We start from the raw sequence: 24,060 nt of genomic DNA, 5'->3' as shown, positions 1-24,060 counted from the left end.
GCCTCATTTCTTTTTGATAAACTTCTTGGCCTCCTTAAGCATTCTCTTCCTGTCCTGATATTCTACATCAAGATCCTGAGAGTTATCTGTGGTTGCTCCACTGCTATCTGAGTCCGTAGGTTGATAATCATCACTAGAGTTATCATTGAGAAATGGATCGTTATAGTCATAATCATCATCTTCAATCTCATCAGGATCTAGTTGTTTTTGGGTGTGTTTTCTTTTTGCAAGAAGTTCCTGAGGTCCTAAAAAAAATTCTCCCAATGAAACATTAATTATCAAAATCATTTAAGAAATTCTAAAAGATATTTACAAGATACTGTCCACAAATTAGAAACAGTTCATTAAGGTGTATCATACAGAGATAGTCAGAAAAACGACACCTCTCTTTAAATCGTAAATTGATTCGGGGGAAACGTATAAAAAAGTTTTGGTGGTTATCGACACACGAATTTTAATGATTCTTTAAATTATGCAGGGTCAAAATAAAAATACGTGGAAAAATGCGGAATTGACTTAGTTAAAAGTTAGATCGTTTCTTTAAAAAGAAATGTTCTTGATTACAGATGTTCTTTTTCAGCCAACATACTGTATAACTCAAACTGCTAGCAAAAATGAACTTGTCTACAATCATAAAATTTTCTTCTTACGGTGTATTTGTTTATAACTGAAATTGAGGATCTCAATTCATTGATCAACCACGTAAATGATATGACTTACCTGTAAAACTCCTTGCTAATCTTGTTTCATATTATTGCTTAATACCCTTTGTTAATCTCAAATAAAATAAATTTAAAATCAGTTAAATCTTTTAATATATTACACACAAAAAATTGGCTCTAAAGCTGGAGTAAGGCACAAACACACAGTTACCTTTATTACTTCCTTACATTAAAGTCTAACCTAAGATGCATTTCATACACAATATTTTATAAAATTGTGAAATAAAGGTATCTGTGATATACAACTTATAGCATTTGTATTCTGTATGAAATATTTATTAATAGAACTGCTGTTTGTCACTGAAAGGATTTTTAGAAATTGTGAAATAAAGGTGTCTGTGGTATTCAATTTAAAGCATTTGAGCACTCATTTGAAATATTTGTTAATGTTGGCACTTCATTTAACTGGGGTATGTTCTATATTCTCAGATTGCAATTTTTTTTAAGTTAATGCTAAATTCATTCTTTAAAACGTCGGAATCATGAGGATATTGAACTTACCCCTGAACAAAATGAGCTTCCTCTCAAATTAATCCTTTCTATCACAATCATAATCTGACTTTTATCCATCACCTCCCATCTTCCTCACACAATGAGGACAATAAGTACATCCCCAATTAACATAAACATTCACATTACTTGGTTTTTTTGCTGGCTCTGCAGTGTGTTTGTATTCTTTCCTGTGATCAGAATTTTTCCTGTAGCATGCTATTCCATAAGGACAATCTGGACGATCATCTTCAGGGTCTGAAACATAGTCCTGATCTCCTGGATGACTGAATGTATCTTGATGACTTGGGTTTTTCCTATAGTCCCTAGTAAGTTTCTGAAGCAATATTTATAAACTCAACATACCTGAAACACCTATGTCCATACCAACATCTCTCCCGTCTCAGCTGCTGTTGAATAGTCCCACTACTACTAGGCCCAGTTTCAAACTCAATATTGGATTCAAGTGGCTCAATTTTCACTTCATTGAGATTGTTTTCTGTGGGTTCAAGGTTGATTTCCTGTACCTCTGTTCTGTCCTCTATAAGGGCTGTGTCATCCAAATGCTGAGATGAAAGAGAAATGTCAAATTTCTCTTCAAACTGCTGTGATAAATTTAAAGAATTTTGAGAAATTGTAATTTTTTCTTCAACTGGCTGTAGAAAATTTGAAGCTGTTTCTGTGATGTTTTGTTCAAATGGTTGCTGTGATGCACTACAAGTGTTTTGAACTGTTTCAACTTCAGAGGACAATTTAGTGTTGACCAGGGCTTTTCCAACTACAAGCTTTGCCTTTTTTATTGCTTCTTCATCCTCACAACCATTTCCCTCTTCCATTTCTTCATGATTCCGTTTACCAGAAACTGAGGTAAAATTTTCACATTCATGAACTTTCTTAACTCTAAACCAATAATCTGGCAATAATGCAAATTGATCTCCATCATTTAATTCACTTTCTTGATCTTTAGTTAGTACTGTCAAGTTTCTACTGTTGTTGGCCCTGAAGAAGCATGGATTGAGGTGAAGCTATATCGAGAAAAAACTACTTGTGTAGAAGTGTTTTAGAAAAATATTGAGTGTCTTACTGAAGTTAGAGTTATTTTATCGGGAGCTACATGGATTACTGCATGATTGCGAGATACTCTCTTATCAGATATCTGTAAACAAATCAAAGTAAATCCGGAAATCGTACATTTAAGTATTATAAACCTTTAAAAGTGTTCCTCGCCCGATCAAATGTTGTCCTTGGGATAAAGTGGCCAATGCGTTCTCTTCATGAACGTCATCCAAGGAAAATATATTTAATAGGGTCATTGTTGAAAACGAGGCAAAACTACATTACCAGATATAAATGTTTTTAGTTTCTTTTCTTAATTACAAACCTGTAGAAACGTGAATTTAAAAACAATCAATATAAAAAATCTTTCAAAGTCAAATAGACAATTCAAATGAAAAAATGTTTCTCCTTTTCTAGTAAATGCGAATAAAAAAAGATAAATTTTCCCGACTGAACGAAGTATTAAGATAAACTTTCTTCAAAACAATTGAATGAAAAGAATTGTTGTAGGAATGTACACAAACTTGCAAAATTTCCAAACAATGTTGCCATCATTGCCATTTATCATTTCCTTAAATCGCCGCCAATGGAGCAGAATTTTGTGGTTATGTGATACGATCAAGCCTTGCACATCTTCAAATTAACATTTAATAAGAAAATGCCCCTTTTTCGGTGGATATCCCACGTAAAATCGTTGCAAATCCATAAAGTATGTCTAAGGTATCCTCAAAGATATCTCTATAACACATCTAAAACTCCCCAAACTACTGTAAATTTTTCCAATGGGTAAGTTAACTTCTACACAACAAATGCATCAGTTTTAAGCCCGAATTAACGACGATTAGGAGGAACTTAGTGCTCTCCTCAGGCCAATATGCTCGACTCGCAGATGGATGCGTGGTAGGCTCCATAGGGGATACTGCAGTGATAGTGACAGTGGTTTCAAAAACTAAACCAAGCCCCAGTAACTTTCTGCCATTGGTTGTGGATTATAGGCAAAAATCTGCAGCCGCAGGCCGGATACCCACAAACTATGTTAGACGGGAATTAGGCCCCACAGAGAGAGAAATATTGACTTCAAGGCTTATTGATAGGAGCTTGCGACCATTATTTTTGCATAACTATTGCTATGAAACCCAGGTATTTTCAAAGGAGGCTACATATGAGATTATTTACAAAAACTTACTGCTTATATTATTTAATCTGATAAACTTTTAGTTATATCTTAATATATTTTGAAAATAGTTTATAATACTTCTCTATTAGGAATAATACAACTTTAACCTTCTTTTTTTAGGTTGTTTGTGGTATGCTTGCAGTCGATGGCATTAATAATCCTGATATAATTTCAATAAATGCTGCTTCTGCTGCCCTTTCCCTCAGTGACATTCCCTGGAATGGTCCTGTAGGCGCAGTGCGGGTGGGCATGATCAATGATGAATTAATAATAAACCCCACTAGAAAAGAGTTAAGCATCTCCAAGCTCAATTTAATAGTTACTGCTGGTAAAAAAAACATGGTAGTAATGCTTGAAGGGAATGCAGATAACATCCTCCTTTCTGACTTGCAAAAAGCAATTAAAATAGGCACCAAAGAGGCTCAAAATGTAATTAATGAAATTGAAGCCTTACAGAAGCAGTTTGGTAAGCCAAAGAGGGTTATTGAGCCTGAGACAATGTTGAGTAAAGAAACTAAGGAAGCTTTAAGATCACTCTCTGAAATGAAGGTTAAAGAGATTCTGCAAAATTTTTCTCTGGATAAAATAGAAAGGGATGTGGCTTTGAATGAAGTGCGTACGAATGCTTTAGATAAAATAAGATCTTCATTTCCCGATGTGGACTCTAATCTAGTAGGAGAAGGCTATAGTAAAGTAGTAAAGCAAATATTTAGAGACCTGATCTTCGACAAGGAGTTAAGGTGTGATGGAAGAAATCTTGATGAAGTGCGCAATATATCATGTGAAGTTGACTTGTATAAGCCTCTTCATGGATCGGCAGTCTTTACCAGGGGCCAAACTCAAGTTCTATGCACTGTGACTTTGGATTCACATGAGAGCGCTATGAGGCTTGATCCTTTAAGTGTCGTCACTAGGTAAACTTCACATGAAAAGTTTAAACTCATTTGTAATGGTGTTTTTTTTTAGTGGTCTTAAAGAAAAAAATTTTTTCCTGCACTATGAATTCCCACCTTTTGCCACTAAAGAAACGGGTAGAATGGGGCCAATAGGCAGGCGAGAAATGGGACACGGCGCTTTAGCGGAAAAAAGTCTGTTTCCTACAATTCCCAGTGATTTTCCTTTTACCATTAGGCTTACTTCTGAGGTATTAGAGTCAAATGGTAAGGACATAAGGAATTTGAAATAAGTTGTCACAGTTTGGCAACAATGCCCTTCTGTTTAAACGGGAACATTATCCTCCCACTAGCTAACAGAAATTGTTGAAGTAATAGAATTACACACAGTTAAGACTCTTTGAGAATAACATTTTTCTTTACTGAGAGCTTGAGCAAGGCAGAAATAGGCAAATCTGTTACCGGCTTCCGGTTCTAAGAAAAAATGTTATAATGGCGAAAGTATCTTAGTTTTAATTCAAAATATTGTGCAATTTCACCGTTCCAACAACTTCTACCTGTGTGTGTGCCATCATTTTCAAATCAGAATTAAGGAATAGATCAGTGGTTCACCTATAACACACAGAATTGTTGCCATTTCTGTGGATTCATTTTAAGGTATTTTGATGTTTGAAGGTTCAAGCTCAATGGCGAGCGTATGCGGTGGCAGCCTCGCTCTTATGGATGCAGGTGTTCCTGTGTGTTCTCTTGCTGCGGGCGTGGCCATAGGCCTTGTTACACGGTACGACAAAGAAAAAAACACAATCGAGGACTATAAAGTCCTCACCGACATTCTCGGCATTGAGGACTACATGGGTGACATGGATTTTAAAGGTGATGTCGCCAAAATGTTTTAAGATTTTATTTCAATGTTTGACTTAGTTGCGGGGACTCCTAAGGGCTTTACGGCACTGCAGGCCGACATTAAAATACCAGGGCTACCTTTGAAAATCGTCATGGAATCATTGCAAAAAGCATCAGACGCCAAAAAGAAGATATTGCAGATAATGCATCAGTGTTTAGACAAGCCAAGGAGAGATAAAAAAGAAAACTGGCCAGTGTTAGAGAAACTGGAGGTAGAGCCTCATAAAAGGGCAAAATTATTGGGTGTTGGAGGAATCAATATGAAAAAACTTTTTGCCCAAACTGGTGTGCAAGTTTCACAACTCGAAGACACGACATTCCAGATATTTGCTCCTAATCAGGCTGCAATGGACGAGGCCAAGGAAATTATAGAGAGGCATTTCAGCAGCGAGAGAGTGCCAGAGCTAGAGTTTGGAGAAATTTATAAAGCAACAATAGTTGAGGTAATGTATCACCTAAATTATTATAAATTGATGAGGAGGAAGTTTGTGCATCAAAAAATATTTCTGTTTTAAATAGCCATCACCTCTCTAATGGTGAATTCGGAGATCCAAAAAATATGCATTTATCGCAATATCTGCACTTCATTTTTTAATTTAATTATTTTACCACTGAGGACAACCTCTAACAGGTGTCGCACATATAAATTTACTTAATATTTACTTGGCAGATAATTTTTTTTTTGATTTTCAGCTTTGGTTTTTTTGGTTTTAGCTCAGAGATATTGGGGTTATGGTTACGTTATATCCAGGAATGCCTCCTGCCTTGCTGCATAATTCGCAGTTGGATAACAGAAAAGTGCGTTTAAACCCCGACTTATTTAATTCAAAAAATTATATTGTGTGATATTTAGGTAGGGCATCCGTCAGCGTTAGGTTTGGAAATAGGTCAGGAAATTCAAGTTAAATATTTTGGAAGAGATCCTGTCTCAGGACTAATGAGGATATCGAGGAAGGTTTTAACTGCTGCCAAGTTATAAGATGGAAAAAAGTTTTAGTGATTTTATTTTGTAAGCCAGGTACGAGGTTTTATTAGCACTAAGGTGCGTAATATAAGCCTCGCCTGCATCCAAGGCTGTGATCATTTTAAGAGCCAATATTTGATTAAATAAAATATCGTTTAAGGTTTTCTTTTTCGTGTTTTATTTACCAGAAAATAAAAATATATAAAAATCTTGATAATATAAGAATAAAATTACGACCACAATAGAAAATATTTTTTCAGTCACTATCACTATCTAATACAATCACCTCAGTCTCCTTTTTACGCACTTTGGGAGTCCTTCCAATACCTAATGTATTAGGAATATTATCCCAGTTAAAAGAGGACCCCTGGAGCAAACTCTTTTTATTATTAGTATAAACGTTTACATAATGCGTTAGTTGATGTAATGCATTGAAATTTTTCTTTAAAGCCTTGTGCTGCGATTGATTATCTATATTTTTATTATTAATGCCCTTATTACAAGACTTACTATATTGATTGATTTTTGGATTTTGTTTAAAAAAAGTTTCCTTCAGTAAGGATACTTGAGAAGAGTTATTATCAGATGCTACTGAGGTAACTTTCTTTTCATGAAATGATTCTATATGCGTTTTAAGTTGCTCTAAGGATTCAGAGATTTCAGCACATAGAGGGCATTCAGGGAACACTGGATCCACTTCAATTGTAATTCCATCAATACTGAGAAGATTTCTAGTACTACATAGAAGAAAAAATAGCACAAAAATTGTTTTAAGGCATTACCTACCTAGATTCTGAAGTAGGTGAAACTGGCTCAATTTCAGAGTATGTAACAGTAGAAGATCCATTATCGTCAGTATTAGTAATCTCAACACTGTCATTTGAAATACATTTATAGAAACAAAATAAAAGAATTATTGTCAATTAAAAAAATTAAAAGCCTTATACACACCTTGGAGCTTTTAATTTAGAAGATGTTTTAGATTCCAAAACTGTTTTAGGGCTCCCTTTTGCAACTTCAACCTCTTTTGATAATTCTTCAGATTCAATAACCTTCCAAGACAACTTCATAACTGGTCTTGAGTTAACATAACTCTCTGTGTCTTTACAAATAACATATTTCCACATATCATCAGAAGTATTTGAATCAGAGTCTACCATCATAATACTATCCTAAAATGAACTCTTGTTTAGAAGAATTTAAAGAAAAACTTGACTACCATTTTTACCAAAAAAAAAACAATCATTTTTTTTCTGTACCTTAAATCAAACTAAGCACAAATCTAAACCCAGGAATTGAAAACAAACAAAGGTTATGAAAATCAAAAGAACATACCTACCTCTGGTTCTCCATATAATGCCAAACTATGTTTCCACCTCATTGCTTTTACTTCATCTTGCACCATAGTATTGTTAATTGAATTATAATCTCTCTTTAAATGCAAAAGCTCCACGAGTGTTTGCTGAAGCTTAGTGTTAGTTCTCAATTTAAAATTTAATAGTTTTCCACAAAGAGTGCCTGCTGCATGGTTGGCTGAAGAAGACAGGAATCTACCAGCTTTTGAACTGTTAACATATGGTGGAATTTGTTTTTTTTTTGCTGCGGGTTTAGAAGAATTACACAAAGATGCCTGTGTGAATTTACTATTTGGTTTTAGAGGGATAATACTAGGTTCTGCTTTTATTTCAATTGAAGGTGTAAGTCTTGAATTGCCTTGGTTATTTATGAGTGCTTGATCCTGAATATCACTTTCAGATACCTCCTCTTTCAAGTTCATGTCATGAATTGATGTGGTATGCTGATTCTCTTTTTGAACATTTTTTGTATGAGCTCCGTGCTTTTTGACTTTATTGTATCTGGGTTGGTTTTGCTTTAGTTCTTGAGTAATTACTCTTAATTTGCTTGCCAGGTTCTGAGCAATAAGGTTATCACATCTTACTAATTTAACATGTAATTGGGGGCATGTTCCTAGGGCTTCTTCGGCCATGGAGAATGCTCATATATTACGCTTATCAAAGCAACACTATAGTTTTAGATTCTAATTTTTTCCAAATCCATTTAAAGAGGGCGCAAGAAAGTTATGATTTCTTAGAATATATTTCGTGTTTAGCGGTTTTTTATTTACCATCAGTTGTGTAAAGGTCTTTGAGGGTTTTTATTTTTAGAAGCGTTTAAATATTTACTTTATGAATAATACATAATAATTAATATTAAAACAACTACTACCGTGAAGCAAAATATTTAAAATAGTCTCTTATTTATTTTTAGGTTAGTTTTTCTTTCACTTTTTCTAACATTTTTCGTAGAAACTGTCAATAGTGTCATTTTAAACCATTCAATATGATATTTTCTTAACCAATAATAGATTGTTGGAATAGTTGAGTATGAGAATGTAAACACTGAACTTTTTCTTTGGGATACATGGAAAGTTCATTTACGATGCAGGGCCAATGCTTTCAATTTAAATTCTTGGTCAACACTTCATTGATTTTTTTCAATCTATAAATAATACCTCTGAAATTCGAAAACGTACGATAACCTATACGGAAAAAAATGGAGAGTTATAAGGAAGTAGGAGAAGGTTTTTCCAACACTTGTTATAAACAATTAAGGAAATTTATTTAAAAAAAAAGAGAGAGAGAGAAACAAATCCAAAAAAGCAAATAAGCAAAAATATCAGGAGTCCACCAATACTTCTCTTTCGTTCGACCACTATTTTCTTAGTTTATTAGTTGTATCGAAAAAACGCAACACATCGAAATTAAAAATGTTTTGATCGTCTATAAAATGATGATGGCTAAATTTAAAATTTGTCTGAGAAAATATAAAATGTTGACGATACAAGATGTAGATCCCCTTCCAACTTTCCTGAGTCTAGGTTTACATAATTTTCGAAGCAAAAAAAATAACAGAGCGAATAAAAAAAGGGTTTGCAAATTTTCATGAAACTTGATCGGTAACTGTAGTCACAATTTGACAGCAGATTTTTTTCGCCCAACTTCCGATGAGTTCAGTTTCGAATATGTGCGTTTAAGGACAGAAGTTTATAGCAAGAAAAGAGTCTTTTTTGACCTCAAGGATATTCTTTTAGAATATTTGCACTCAATTTTGAATAACCCTATAGAATAAAATAGGACTGCGGACGTGTAAAAAATTATTAATTAACTAATGTCAAAGCATTTTTCATCATCGTAGAACCATTTTTTCAATAGAATCACTACCATTTACTGTAGCTTTGTTATCTCTAGAAGATTTAGTACTTTTCACAGCTACAAAGCGAAAAGTAATTGAAAAGTTCTGTGTGAAAAATGGATCAACAATATTTTTCAGAAATGTTCAGTACCTGAAAGATTTTTTGTTTTTTTATTATTTTTCTACGAGTATAAATACAAGGTGGATTTTTGTTCTGGATAAAATGATGGATGCATTTAGCCTTTCTGTAATATCCTCTCAATTAAGGAGTGAATAAAAATAAATTAATGAAATAGGTTGAGAAAATGGTGAATACTACACGTACTTTGCAACCAAAATATTAAGTTGAATGCATTTAGTTAAAAAATATTTTGTACTGTATATTAATAATATACAAGGTATCTGATAATCATGCTGTCTTAGACGCAATAGAAAACTTAAAGGAAAACTGGACTGTAAATCATAACACTGTGACACAGGTATTATCACATAATAATGTGACCGTCAGCTAAACCTTTTGCTATTTTTGACATTTGATGTTTTGTGATTGCATGCAAGGAACAGAACGCCGTTTTGTAAACTTTAATTCTTTCAGTCCCGGTGTATATCTTGAAATTAAAAAAAAATACATAATTAAGTAAAAGTATGCTAACAAAAATGTACTTTTACCTCATAACAAAAAGGACTGCATTTTTCTCTTTAGTTTCCTGTAGTCGGTCGCTTATGTTGTACACTCGAAACTGCTATTGAACTACTCAAATAGATATCCTGATCATCTTTGTCACCGATATCATAAAACTGTTCAAGAATTTTCAACTTTTGTATGTCACTTATTTTCCTAAAACACTTCAATTTGCAGCTACAATTAGGCCCAGTAATTTTCTTCAAATCTTTATTATTTGCCAAGTTAAAATGTTCTTTATCTCTGGCTTCGTTTACTTTAATTATGCGCATTTACTTTCCAGAAACTTGTATGTTGTTCTTTTTTACCTTTTTCTTCTTTTAATCTTGGCTTATCTTTAGCTGAAGTTTCCCGTTTTTTATCAATTGTTTTAGCGGCAAAAAAATTCTTTAAGTTATAACGAGTTCCTGGCGTATCAGAATCTGATGGAATATAGTCACTACTTGAATCAGCAAATGGATGTTCTTCACTTGACTCATTTAATTTATTAGAATTATTCATTATTTAGATATTTAGTAATTAGATGTGCCGTCGGTATGAACAAACCAAGAAAAGCTCACCGCAAATTAGAGTAGATAATCACGTGTCTAAACTGCATATCCCTGTACAAAAAAACGTTTTCTTACCCATATTCATTTTATATATTCGCAGGGGTAACTAGACAAAAATGTTTTGTGAAGGGGTACACATGATCCCTATTTTCGGTGAAAAAAAAGTAGTCATCTCCAGAAAAACCGGATTTTTGCATCAAAATTTTACTGAATTATCTTCTCAAGCTCTATATCTCAGCTAAAGTCATTTGGGTTTGACTAACTTTGCACTAAAGCCTTTTTCATAACTTAACACACATACTGAAAAATATAACTAAACTAGAACACATAATTAAAATTGGCCAAAATTGGAAGTGACCAGTTTTTGCACCGAACCCTTTAACGTGTTATTGACTATTGATTTATAGTTCCCTGCCCTAACAACCTCATTTATGTACCCACCTCTCAGAATTCTCCTGATTTTTTGTATCTGTTAAACACAGTAGTTGATGAGGTGTCTGATGAGAACACCAGTATATATCCTTAAAAGAGGCTAAGGAATTTACTTTTATGACCTCTTCATGATCATTATAGTGACCCCTGTGAACGATCGAAATATCTTAATCTTTCTCAGTCTTGATGTCCGTTATTTTATTATTGTCTATACAAGTGGATATTCTGCAAATACATTTTTTGTTGTGTTGAAAATAGACAGGGTGAAAAGATAAACTGAAATTGTTTGGGTAGTTTTTTGTGACGAAAAATTTCAGATTCTTCTAGGTCTTTTTTTCTTAATACATTTTGTTGAGGCAAATTAAGGCTTTATTCCAACCTAAATCAACAAAAATCTTTCACAACTTGAAAAGAACAATAATTTGAAAATGGATAATGATAATGTACACAACCCCACCACCACTGACTTATTTACAGTTTTACCATTGTTTGAAGAGTGAGAATGCAATTTAATTATATATACAATTACAGTAAATTTATACTTTATTGTAGACCAAACATGGCACTTCCTGACCCTAAAGAAATGATCAAATGTTTTGTATGTGATTTAGACATTTCCTCAAGGGCCGAAAAGGAGCGACACGTGCAAGAATTTCCCCATAGAGAATTGGTGATGATGAGGTCTAATTTGATAAAAATTGGTAATTCAAGATCTTTTGTCATACTTCTATATCAGTTCTTGTCACTCTTTAGGAACCAATATGAAAATATTCCATTTAATTAAAAATAAAGGGTATATTATTTGCACTCTATGTAATGTTGTTCTGCAAGGACCTCATTTTGTTCCAAACCATTTGAATGGAAAAAGCCACATGAAGAAATTTGATGCTTGGAGTAAGGAACAATCATCAGAAAAGGTTTTGATAATATTTATATGTATTGTCAATTTTACTGTCTCTATTATTTAGGCTCCGCTGGAGGTAGACACTATGTGGTATTATTGTAAGAGTTGCAACGTCAGCTTAGATGGTACAAGTGATGCTGAAAAGCATTACAAGAGCAGCAACCATGAAAGTCAGAAATAAAGGATGGGAGCACACCAGGTCCTCAGTAAGCAACCAGACATAATAATTAGGTTTTATTATAAATTGTTCAACTTCAGAATTGTAATTATGAAATTAATATTTTCTCACTTAATTTTTTTTAAACTAATTAAAAATAGTAAAAATGTACAAATATGTTAACAAGGAGTAGACAAATTAAACAATAAATAGGGATCATTTTTGTAGTGTACACACATTCAAATGAGTGAATGCGTATTTCTTATAATATTTTGGGAAAAACCAACATATAATGAAAACACCATAAACCATTTGCCAAGCTAAGATTTGTGAACCTGCTGAGAGACACATTTGGAGCCACATACAAATCTTTTTTGTTTGCTATATGCGCAATGTATGTTTAAAGAAATGTTGAAATCTGCAAAAATCTTGCAGAACCATTTACCTTTCAGGAACTTCACACAATCTGCTTTGCCCATTCTGCATGTCAAAATCAAATGTTTTTTCTTCAATTATTAGCTCATCATGCTCTAATTTCAATTGTACACCAACACTGTCATTATTTTGCACACTTCCTGAAGCCCAATTTCCCACTTTTAATTCAGTTTCCTGTGTGGACTCTGGGGAACTCTCATCTGCTGTCTCGGTCCTACAGGGTTACTTTACTCAAAACCAAAGTCCTGTTACTTTTCTTAAATTTATTTTTGTAAAATTACTTCTCTGAGTCTGAATCTGTTAATGGATTCTCAAAATCAGCAGAACTCTCTTCCATGCCACCAGTTCCAAAAAATTGCATTACCTCTGGTAGCTCTTCATCTAATTCTGAATCAGAACCAGAAGAACTAATACTAAGGCTGTCATCCTAAAATTAATTCAAATTTGAAACAACTATGGGAGAGGATAAATCACCTTACTTCTAAGTCCAATAACAAATTGTGCTGCTTCTTTAAATTGGTAATATCATTGTTTATCATAAGATCAGTGACCACATCAGCTTCTCTTGTCAAGCATAAAATTTCTTTCAGTATACGTTGAAGACGTGTATCAGAATTGAACTGAGTTTTAATTAGAGATGTAGTAGAAATTTTTCTTAGAATATTGGTATTTCGATTGCTGACTGTTGGCTTATTTTTTGGAGAGGAATCAGGGTGTACTTGATTGGTACAGTTTTGATTTTGTCGGGGGTGTGAGTAACAATATTTTTGAGTTTGCTTGCGACTATATGGAGCATGAGCATTTGCATGATTTGAAATTCGTTTTTGACTGAAAGTTTTATATGTTGAAGCTCTATTACTGATAGTTTTTTTTTGAAAATTTGCAGAAGTGTTTGTCAAATTTACGTATAATTGCGGCCCGGTACCATTCATTAATGCTTGAGTGATTGAGTTGATATCCATGGCCGACAAGGTACAATTAATAGAGGAGTCCATGGTTTGTATTTCACTTAAAATTTCTTAAAAATATAGTAACTTAGATTAATTAACATTACAAAAAAATAAATCGTCCACTGATCTAACCTCACTTATTGTTCTGTTTCAAGAAGAACGAAAAAAACACTTGCAAAATATTAAGTGTCTCTTTTGTTTATGTAGTAGTGTACGTATATTTATCTCTTTTTACACAGCTACGTTTATTACTATTTAAATTCTTATTTCACCCGCCAATCCCAATTATTGATTTACAATTATAAGCTGCCCTTGTTTTTTAACCAGAAATGCTTTTAGCTAAAAAGAGACAACCATCAGGTTTATCGCTTTTTTTTGCTACAATCATGTAACTACCAAATTGACAAATGTCAATGTTGGGTAAATAAATATTATAGGTTATATATGTGCTTATTTTACTATCGTCCAATACTAAGATTCAATTAGTTTTAATAAAATCCAGCGAAATGGCCACTCCAAGCATAGCCACACTTACTGATGACTTAATCAAAGCAGCAGCTATGGAGAAATGCTACGAGAACTACATTCTAATCGATGTGGGCGCCAATTTGACCAACAAGAAGTACAGCAGGGACTTAGACAGTGTAGTCCAAAGGGCTAAGGATTCAGGTGAATGATTACACTCTATCTCTTAACTTACATTACAATAAACCATATGTAGGTGTACAGAAAATTATGGTAACTGGAACATCAGTAAAAGGTAGCAAAGAAGCTTTAAGACTGACCCGAATATATCCTGGTACTCTTTACTCAACCGCAGGTATACTTGTATTGTTCAAATTATTGTATGTTGTATTACATTGACAATATGAACAAAAAACTAAACCATTCAGGTATCCATCCTCATGATGCCAAATCTTATGATGATCAATCTTGGGAGGAATTAAAGAGAATAGTACAGAATCCAGAATGTGTAGCTATTGGTGAATGTGGCCTCGATTATAACAGAAATTTTTCTGAGCCAGAGGATCAAAAGGCTGTTTTTGAGAAGCATGTAAGTTCCCCTTTTAAACACATATGTAAATAACTTTGGGCATATTTTTTTAAAGATTAATCTTGCAATTGAGCATAATAAACCTCTCTTTATCCATGAACGAGACGCTTTTAATGAACTAAATGAAATATTGGACAGGTACTCTAATAATTTACCACCTGTAGTTATCCATTGCTTTACTGGCAGCTTCGAAAACGCACTTGCATATTTAAGTAAAGGATATTACATAGGATTAACAGGTAGTTTGATTGGTTGGAAATTTTGGTTTCTCCAAGTAAAATTTCAGGTTACTTATGTAAAGATAAGTCAGATAGTGGTGTTAGGAAACTTCTGGTGGACAATTTGATCCCCCTTGATAGGTTGTTAGTTGAGACCGATGCCCCATTTATGTACCCTAATACTAGAGCCTCAAAGTTACCTACACATGTTAAAGAAGGTCTTACTGAGAGGTGAGTTTCAGGGTTAAATGTTATGTTGTAATGTAAATGAGTTTTTTTTGTTTCTTATAAACAGGTCTATGACTTTCTTACATCGGTACTGCACTTTCCAAAGAAATGAACCATCTTCTTTGCCAGCGATCGTTGAAATGATTGCGGCGTTTATGAATAAGAAGCCGGAGGAAGTCGCTTTGGCCACTTCTTTTAACGCCATGAAACTCTTTGGGCTTTCTTAGTTTTAGTTTAATGCCTTAATAATTGTTCCTTTATAAGTAGTTGTTAAAACAACATTTTCATAATTAATGGTTATGCGCAGTGTTTTGGGATGTTTTCATATTTGCTATTGGAATTGCTCATTATTCAAACGAACGTTTTGGGTACTATTCGAAACCAAAAGTAATTTTATTAATTCACGCTTTAGTCTGCCAATACACATGTAAATCGTCAACTGATTTATTTGCACGTGAACAGGGACGAAACTTGTTTTAATTTTGCTCACTAGGTCATGCTTATTAATGTTAAGAACTCTCTATTTATACTTTACACTATTTATAGCGCCAGGAATTGAAACAAATTGAAACTACGACTCGCACAGACATCGAAAGTATATGGGAAGTTTCTAAGGTAGTCAGGTTGTATCAATGATATTTAGGCAATGCAAGTCAATTGTTTATTTGTGTTTGAAACGCAAACTAATCGTATAGAAAGGGTTATCTATCTAAATATTATGTAGATATAACCATATTTGCCTTCTCTAGTTGTTACTGAAATGTATTATACATATTTTTGTATAAAATAGATTATTTATTTTCTTATACATAGGTGTTATTAGTATCTTCTAGTTGATATCTATTGTCTGTTATTGCGTGTAAAAAAATAAAAAATAATTGTGCCTTAATGGGACAAATCACCCGAAAGTGGAAAATAAATATATTATTTTCTCTAACAATAACATTCACTGGAACTCTATTTTTATCTGATTATACCAGGAAACTCCCAATCTTTGAACTCCCTCCCACACAAACGACGCCCTGTTTAACTGCAATATTAATAACAATAAATAAAGCACAGCACAATGGCTTTGTAGCGTAAGTATTTGCTTGGCAACTTAAAAGACGTTTCAACTACATCTGCGGTTACTTTAATAAATGAACTTGGCACCGACTTGATCAAAATTTGCGGAATTACTGAAACGCAAATGGTTCTAGAATATTCTGGAAATTACCTAGAGATATGTTTTTATAACACCTTAAATTTATTTTTCAAAAACATGTATGACAAACAGTAAAAGCGAATGAAGTACTTAAATGAAGAATGAAAGGTATTTGAATAAAAACTGGATTTTTTTTACGTAGGTATTATTTCGATTAAATACAAATGTGAAAAAAATTATGAGAAATATTCACAATATTGTGCAAATTTTAAGCTGATTGTATGATTAAGCACGAAAATCAATAGTACAATCATACTTAGTCATGATTCTTAATGCTATTTTTCTTATTAATATTCTCATAATCTGTAACGTATTGTAAATTGTAATTATGTGAAATTCTCAGTACGTTTCTAAGATATTTTCCTATATAAGGTAGTTTGTCTCTCGATTAGTTCATATTTAATGGAAAAATTCAACAAATCAATCGAAATTTAATGTCTATTTCTCCACAATAAATTTTGAACATAAAACCTAAACACAAATCAGCTGATCAATACGTGTCGCGTAGAGGTTTAATAAACAACAAAGGCTTTGCAATGTTGTCAAACCTACGAACACTTTTTCCGCAATTTAGAATAGAAATTATATTATATTTTAATAAACAAGTAAATAAATACAATTTGCTTTCACTTTAAAATACTTATTTTAAATATCCCTTATTATTAAAAGTTTGGATGCGTACTATTTAGTTGAGGTTATCTTTCTTCATCTGTTTCACACAGATAATTATACCTTTAAAAAATGTAGAAAATTGATTTATTAAATCTAAAATATCATTTTATAAAAAAATATTCGTTGAAGATTACTTTTCCAACTTTTCGTCATTTCGCTACGTTTGGCTCCACATGACAATACAGCAATCGATCAATTCAGCTGTTATCTGGCGCCTGTGCCGAAGGTTAACTTTTTATCAGGATGGTCAATTTTTCCCCAGACAAAAGAAACATTACTAGACGAACTTTAATGTTTCTCTCAATTTATATTCGCAAATTTGCAAAAATTCTCATCAAATTACCAAAGAACTCATTTTTTCACTAATCAATAAATGCATAAATCTGTTAATAATCAATTACGTTTTATTTTAATCGTAGTTACTAGATGTAGAGTGTTTTGGTATCGAGATTATATTGGAGCAGTTTGGAGGGGGGGAATGTCAAAGTATAAAATTAGCTTCTTGTTCGGTTTGCGCCGTTAAAAGATATTCAGCTGAGTAGTTTCGCACTTAAAGGTTGGTCGACAAAGAGTGCAGCAGTTTTAAAGTAGTGATATTGTGTTTGTGATATTTGAACAATCAGGTGAACATTATTTTCTATCAAGAAGTCGTTGCACGTAGGGGTATCTAAGGAACCATTTGATCGTTCCATAACAAATTATTTCTAGTGTTTAAGTCTGGTTTAGGCGTAATAGAACTTCGCAAATAAAGAAAGAGTAAGTGTTGAATTATTAGATAAGGAACATTTGTTACTACGCTTTAAATTCGGCCATTTTAAATCCTTTTTTGCGTTGTAAAGTTGCACTGGGTGTGGGCAAAATGGCGGCATGGACCCTGGTAACGAGGCTACATCAAAATTGATACTTCAAAATGTCTGGTTTGCCATTAGCATCTTGTTGAAATTTTGGCAATCAAGAAAATCTGTATTTGAACAAATATGTTTGTGGATTTTTTTTCATTAGTAAATGTCCTTGTCGGCAAAATTGATTTAATGCCAATAAATAAAACGCATGGGACTAAAATATGACTATTGTTCGAATTCTCACAATGACGTCGTCAAAATAGAAACGCTCATATGTGGTCATACAGAACTTACTAGAACATTAATGGAAGTGAACTACTATGAGTTAAAGCTGTAGATGATTTCTTTCTACAACTGTATTGACTATACTTTCTATAACTACAGATAGTATAGTGACAATTATTGATAGTTTTTTAAAATTGTAAAAACTGTCTGCTTACAGTTAATATAACAATAGAGGCAAGAGTAATACACACTCTAGATATAAAGAAATACAGATAGCAACAACTAAATCACAACAAACGATTTAGAAACATTAAATATAGTACACGCGTAAGTATGTGTGTATGGTTACAAAAAAATATGGGAATAATTGGAACTTCTTATCAGTTTATAAGTTAACATCTTATAACAAAGCTTTGAAGTAGCCGTGAAACTCACTACAGGATATTAAAAATTGACATATAGTGTATCTTGTTAGCTGCCATGATATTAATTAACATTATGTTGGCCCAACGTGTGTCTTTAAGATATCTCTTCATAGTCTAATCACAGAATTAATTTGATTTAGTGTGACAGCAGATGAAATTGTATTTCATGCTTCAAGTAATGTGATCTTGTAAGTTTGTACACCCCTTTGCTGCTGATAGTATATATACATTTGTTTTTCATATAAAACAACTTATAATTTCTATTTAGAAACAAGATCATATTTGTATTTTTGGGCTTAAACCAGGCGTTTGTTAATAATTAAATCTCTTTACTAAAACTTTTGAATTCCTTGCAAGGGATAGTTATGAGTTCTTTTGTATTTAACTAAAATGTGCATAAATGCTTGAAATGAAGTCAATGTAGAAACACCACAAAGGAACAATTGAACTGCAGTGGAGATATATAACACATCCATTCTTTTTTTTTTTTTTAAATCTCTAAAAAGATAAAAAAAACCCCACACAAAAACTGCACAAGGAAAAACACCACCTCCATAATTATAAAATTAAAAGTGGTTTAAACACTTCAAAAATAATAGCTACCCAAAAGAAGTCAATTTCTTCTCTTGATCTTTGATAAACTAGAAAAAGGATTTAAAAATCGAAAGCTATGCTTAGACGAAAAGCCATACTGGGAACAGCCTTTTATACCTAGCGATAACTTTAAGAAAATCAAAATTGGGAATCTTAAAAGAAAATTATCACCACAAGGTTCACATCAAATAACATAGGCAAAATACTTCCATACTACCAATGTCATATAATGCTAAAATTTTGGCCACTCATCAGCAAACTATAAAAATCAGCTAAGGCTTATCTAGCTTACACATTTTCAAAGCCTCCCTCAATATTAAATTTTTTTTTGCTGAACATAAAAACAGATAGCTTGCAGTTAAAGTTAACAGAATATTATTAATTTGGTTCTAATTTGCTAAAAAGAGTACAACATTTTTTGTGAGGTATTAAAATATGAACCAAAAAGCATAGTAAACATAATTATGATTCATAATTTTTATTGTAAATATACTTTTTTTTCAGGATGCAGATCTTTGTAAAGACCTTGACAGGTAAAACTATCACCTTGGAAGTTGAACCTTCTGATACTATTGAAAATGTGAAAGCCAAGATCCAGGACAAAGAAGGCATCCCACCAGACCAACAGCGTCTCATCTTTGCAGGAAAGCAGCTAGAAGATGGTCGCACCCTATCTGATTATAACATTCAGAAGGAATCCACCCTCCATCTTGTGTTGAGATTAAGGGGAGGCATGCAGATCTTTGTCAAGACTCTGACGGGAAAAACCATCACCCTGGAGGTTGAGCCGAGTGATACCATTGAAAATGTTAAAGCTAAGATCCAAGACAAGGAGGGAATTCCCCCAGATCAGCAGAGGTTGATTTTTGCCGGAAAGCAGTTGGAGGATGGACGTACTTTGTCTGACTACAATATTCAAAAAGAATCCACTCTTCACTTAGTGTTGAGATTGAGGGGAGGAATGCAGATCTTCGTGAAGACCTTGACCGGTAAAACCATCACTTTGGAAGTCGAACCTTCTGACACAATAGAGAATGTCAAAGCAAAGATCCAAGACAAAGAAGGTATCCCACCAGACCAGCAGCGTCTTATCTTCGCTGGCAAACAACTAGAAGACGGTCGTACCCTCTCCGACTACAACATTCAGAAGGAATCTACCCTTCATTTGGTGTTGAGATTGAGAGGAGGTATGCAGATATTTGTCAAAACTTTGACTGGCAAGACCATCACTCTTGAAGTTGAGCCAAGTGACACCATCGAAAATGTGAAGGCCAAAATCCAAGACAAAGAGGGCATCCCTCCAGACCAACAGAGGTTAATTTTCGCCGGAAAGCAGTTAGAGGACGGACGTACCTTGTCTGACTACAATATTCAGAAGGAATCCACTCTTCACTTGGTGTTGAGATTGAGGGGAGGCATGCAAATCTTCGTCAAGACTTTAACAGGCAAAACAATAACTCTGGAAGTTGAACCGTCCGACACTATTGAAAATGTGAAAGCCAAAATCCAAGACAAAGAGGGCATCCCTCCAGACCAGCAGCGTCTCATCTTCGCCGGCAAACAATTGGAAGACGGCCGCACTTTGTCAGACTACAACATTCAGAAGGAATCCACCCTTCATTTGGTGTTGAGATTGAGGGGAGGCATGCAAATCTTCGTCAAGACTTTAACAGGCAAAACAATAACTCTGGAAGTTGAGCCAAGTGACACCATCGAAAACGTGAAAGCCAAAATCCAAGACAAAGAGGGCATCCCTCCAGACCAGCAGCGTCTCATCTTCGCCGGCAAACAATTGGAAGACGGCCGCACTTTGTCAGACTACAACATTCAGAAGGAATCCACCCTTCATTTGGTGTTGAGATTGAGGGGAGGCATGCAGATCTTCGTCAAGACTTTAACAGGCAAAACAATAACTCTGGAAGTTGAGCCAAGTGACACCATCGAAAACGTGAAAGCCAAAATCCAAGACAAAGAGGGTATCCCTCCAGACCAGCAGCGTCTCATCTTCGCCGGCAAACAATTGGAAGACGGCCGCACTTTGTCAGACTACAACATTCAGAAGGAATCCACCCTTCATTTGGTGTTGAGATTGAGGGGAGGCATGCAGATCTTCGTCAAGACTTTGACGGGTAAAACAATCACTCTTGAGGTTGAGCCAAGTGACACGATCGAAAATGTTAAAGCTAAAATTCAGGACAAAGAGGGTATTCCCCCTGACCAGCAGAGGTTAATTTTTGCCGGAAAACAATTGGAAGATGGACGTACTTTATCCGACTACAACATTCAAAAAGAATCTACTCTTCATTTGGTGCTGAGATTGAGAGGAGGAATGCAGATCTTCGTAAAGACCCTGACGGGTAAAACAATCACTCTTGAGGTTGAGCCAAGTGACACGATCGAAAATGTTAAAGCTAAAATTCAGGACAAAGAAGGTATTCCCCCTGACCAGCAGAGGTTAATTTTTGCCGGAAAACAATTGGAAGATGGACGTACTTTATCCGACTACAACATTCAAAAAGAATCTACTCTTCATTTGGTGCTGAGATTGAGAGGAGGAATGCAGATCTTCGTAAAGACCCTGACGGGCAAAACCATCACTTTAGAAGTGGAACCCTCTGATACCATAGAAAATGTGAAAGCAAAGATTCAAGACAAGGAGGGTATTCCTCCAGATCAGCAACGTCTCATCTTCGCCGGTAAACAACTGGAAGATGGCCGCACTCTCTCTGATTACAATATTCAGAAAGAATCCACACTTCACTTGGTGTTGAGATTGAGAGGTGGAATGCAGATTTTTGTTAAAACCCTTACTGGAAAAACCATCACTCTTGAAGTTGAACCAAGTGACACTATTGAAAATGTGAAAGCTAAAATTCAAGATAAAGAGGGTATCCCACCAGATCAGCAACGTCTTATCTTCGCTGGCAAGCAGCTAGAAGACGGTCGCACCCTGTCGGACTATAACATCCAGAAGGAATCTACCCTCCACCTTGTGTTGAGATTGAGAGGAGGCATGCAGATTTTCGTCAAAACTTTGACGGGCAAAACCATCACCCTTGAAGTTGAGCCCAGTGACACCATCGAAAATGTTAAGGCTAAGATCCAGGACAAGGAAGGAATTCCCCCAGACCAGCAGAGGTTGATTTTTGCCGGAAAGCAGTTGGAAGATGGACGCACTTTGTCCGATTACAACATTCAAAAAGAATCCACTCTTCACTTAGTGTTGAGATTGAGGGGAGGAATGCAGATCTTCGTAAAGACCTTGACCGGTAAAACCATTACTTTGGAAGTTGAACCTTCTGACACAATAGAGAATGTGAAAGCAAAGATCCAAGACAAGGAAGGTATCCCACCAGACCAGCAGCGTCTTATCTTCGCTGGTAAACAACTGGAAGACGGTCGTACCCTCTCCGACTACAACATCCAGAAGGAATCTACCCTTCATTTGGTGTTGAGATTGAGAGGAGGTATGCAGATTTTCGTTAAGACACTTACTGGAAAAACTATCGCCTTGGAAGTTGAACCGTCCGACACTATTGAAAATGTGAAAGCCAAAATCCAAGACAAAGAGGGTATCCCTCCAGACCAGCAGCGTCTCATCTTCGCCGGCAAACAATTGGAAGACGGCCGCACTTTGTCGGACTACAACATTCAGAAGGAATCCACCCTTCATTTGGTGTTGAGATTGAGGGGAGGCATGCAGATCTTCGTCAAGACTTTGACGGGTAAAACAATCACTCTTGAGGTTGAGCCAAGTGACACGATCGAAAATGTTAAGGCAAAAATCCAGGACAAGGAAGGAATTCCACCAGATCAGCAGAGATTGATTTTTGCCGGTAAGCAATTGGAAGATGGAAGGACACTATCTGATTACAACATTCAGAAAGAATCAACTCTTCATTTGGTGCTCAGGTTGAGAGGTGGCATGCAAGTTTTTGCTAAAACTCTGAATGGAAAAACTATCAATCTTAAAGTCGAACCTTCCGACACTATTGAAAATGTAAAGGCCAAGGATTCAGGACAAGGAAGGAAGGAATTTTCCTAAACCAACAACGTTTAATTTTTGCCGGAAAACTGCTTAAAAATGGTCGAACTCTCTGACTACAATATACAGAGAGAGTTCACTCTTCACTTGGTATTCCGGGTTCGAGGGGAATATTGATTGTAACTTTTTTTTAAGACAAGTTGTTAAATAAATGGTTCCTTTGTGTATCACGTGGTTTTTTATTTTGAATTTCTTTCGAAAGCAGTATAGTTGAAAGAAACAATAGGCTAAATTTATAATAATAATAATTACAAGATTTGTTACCTCAAAGGCCAATTGAACTTTTCTGAACCAACTTAATACAAGTTAAAAAATTCAAATAATTAAAATTAAACCAGTTGTAATAAACACACTGTGCTTCAGAGACGATGTTATGAATAAATGTTCTAACATGTTTTTCCGTTCAAAGTATGTTTCTCGAATTTAACACCGTAAATTTAAGAAACTCCCTGTATAAACTTCGTAAGTAGTTTGTCGAATTTTTCGCATGGCGTAGGGTAAATCCCATAGCTTTGTATTGTGCACTTGAAGACGAATTTAAAGTGTTAGACGAACTCTGATCTTCAGCTTTATTTAAAAAATATATTTTCTTTTGTAAATTTTATTTAATTAATAACTTATAAGTATGAAGGAAAATTGAACAAACATTTTATGTTAATGTGCCTGTTTTGTGTGATTTTTAGACTCTTTTGAAAAGTTGAAGTGGAAAATGAACAGAACCGAAATTTAAAAAGAGCTGATTCGGTTTATAATGAGAGCAACTATTGCGGATATAAAGAGATTCAAAACGACTCTTCACGACAATAAAACCCCATTTTTAAAATGTTTCATTATTCTTTATATCCTTAAGTAAGATCCACTCTTTAAATTTTTAATAAATATCCTAAATCCATTGCCAGGAAACGGATATATTGAAAATTGGAAAATTGTCTTCGTCTAAAATATTAAAAGGTAAACCTACCATCGCATCTCCCTAAAAAAATCTGTTTTGTGTATTGTCTCTGTACATTGGATTATTTTTGCATTTCTGCCGATGGTGAAAACGA

General features: G+C 34.4%; 6 protein-coding genes across 8 annotated transcripts; 4 read left to right on the top strand and 2 right to left on the bottom strand.

The window, feature by feature from the left end:
• Positions 1–3: 3 nt before the first annotated feature.
• Positions 4–2,654, bottom strand: LOC136340100 (aprataxin and PNK-like factor). The gene is made up of 5 exons (XM_066283865.1): positions 2,420–2,654; positions 2,296–2,367; positions 1,578–2,236; positions 1,362–1,528; positions 4–245 (listed from the first exon to the last, which is right to left on the bottom strand). Exons 1-5 carry the CDS (start codon positions 2,522–2,524, stop codon positions 4–6), a joined length of 1,245 nt encoding a protein of 414 aa, XP_066139962.1. The 5' UTR covers positions 2,525–2,654.
• Positions 2,655–2,805: 151 nt separating this feature from the next.
• On the top strand, positions 2,806–6,370 carry PNPase (polyribonucleotide nucleotidyltransferase 1). Its single transcript, XM_066283771.1, has 8 exons — positions 2,806–3,053; positions 3,113–3,407; positions 3,565–4,358; positions 4,411–4,604; positions 5,013–5,210; positions 5,259–5,683; positions 5,955–6,038; positions 6,094–6,370. The coding sequence occupies exons 1-8, from the start codon at positions 2,926–2,928 to the stop codon at positions 6,217–6,219; spliced, it is 2,244 nt and encodes a 747-aa protein (XP_066139868.1). The 5' UTR covers positions 2,806–2,925; the 3' UTR covers positions 6,220–6,370.
• On the bottom strand, positions 6,359–13,774 carry LOC136340082 (uncharacterized). Of its 2 annotated transcripts, XR_010732254.1 has the most exons (6): positions 13,037–13,774; positions 12,839–12,984; positions 12,568–12,771; positions 11,071–11,286; positions 7,540–7,737; positions 7,250–7,376 (listed from the first exon to the last, which is right to left on the bottom strand). XR_010732254.1 is itself a non-coding variant. In XM_066283820.1 (4 exons), the coding sequence occupies exons 1-4, from the start codon at positions 8,189–8,191 to the stop codon at positions 6,461–6,463; spliced, it is 1,437 nt and encodes a 478-aa protein (XP_066139917.1). In that variant the 5' UTR covers positions 8,192–8,736; the 3' UTR covers positions 6,359–6,460. The 2 variants fall into 2 exon arrangements, 1 of the variants encoding a protein (XP_066139917.1); XM_066283820.1 differs by lacking the exons at positions 11,071–11,286; positions 12,568–12,771; positions 12,839–12,984; positions 13,037–13,774 and adding exons at positions 6,359–6,941; positions 6,991–7,077 and having other exon boundaries at positions 7,156–7,376; positions 7,544–8,736.
• LOC136340135 (uncharacterized) lies at positions 11,325–12,354 on the top strand. Of its 2 annotated transcripts, none has more exons than XM_066283962.1 (4): positions 11,325–11,557; positions 11,614–11,762; positions 11,893–11,978; positions 12,030–12,354. In XM_066283962.1, the coding sequence occupies exons 1-4, from the start codon at positions 11,490–11,492 to the stop codon at positions 12,144–12,146; spliced, it is 420 nt and encodes a 139-aa protein (XP_066140059.1). In that variant the 5' UTR covers positions 11,325–11,489; the 3' UTR covers positions 12,147–12,354. The 2 variants fall into 2 exon arrangements, with proteins under 2 accessions (XP_066140059.1, XP_066140051.1); XM_066283954.1 differs by having other exon boundaries at positions 11,337–11,557; positions 11,815–11,978.
• Positions 13,775–13,874: 100 nt separating the features above from the next.
• On the top strand, positions 13,875–15,815 carry LOC136340124 (3'-5' ssDNA/RNA exonuclease TatD). The gene is made up of 6 exons (XM_066283929.1): positions 13,875–14,176; positions 14,229–14,327; positions 14,401–14,561; positions 14,617–14,800; positions 14,848–15,010; positions 15,075–15,815. Exons 1-6 carry the CDS (start codon positions 14,014–14,016, stop codon positions 15,232–15,234), a joined length of 930 nt encoding a protein of 309 aa, XP_066140026.1. The 5' UTR covers positions 13,875–14,013; the 3' UTR covers positions 15,235–15,815.
• Positions 15,816–17,357: 1,542 nt separating this feature from the next.
• LOC136341356 (polyubiquitin-C-like) lies at positions 17,358–23,181 on the top strand. Its single transcript, XM_066286249.1, is given in 4 exon segments — positions 17,358–17,506; positions 19,474–22,993; positions 22,996–23,063; positions 23,065–23,181. Coding segments are annotated over 3 exon segments (3,654 nt in total). The 5' UTR covers positions 17,358–17,506; position 19,474; the 3' UTR covers positions 23,132–23,181.
• Positions 23,182–24,060: the final 879 nt, after the last annotated feature.

Source organism: Euwallacea fornicatus, chromosome 1 (genome assembly GCF_040115645.1).
Source record: "Euwallacea fornicatus isolate EFF26 chromosome 1, ASM4011564v1, whole genome shotgun sequence".
Lineage (NCBI taxonomy): Eukaryota > Metazoa > Arthropoda > Insecta > Coleoptera > Curculionidae > Euwallacea > Euwallacea fornicatus.
This window is presented reverse-complemented; position numbering and strand designations above follow the sequence as displayed.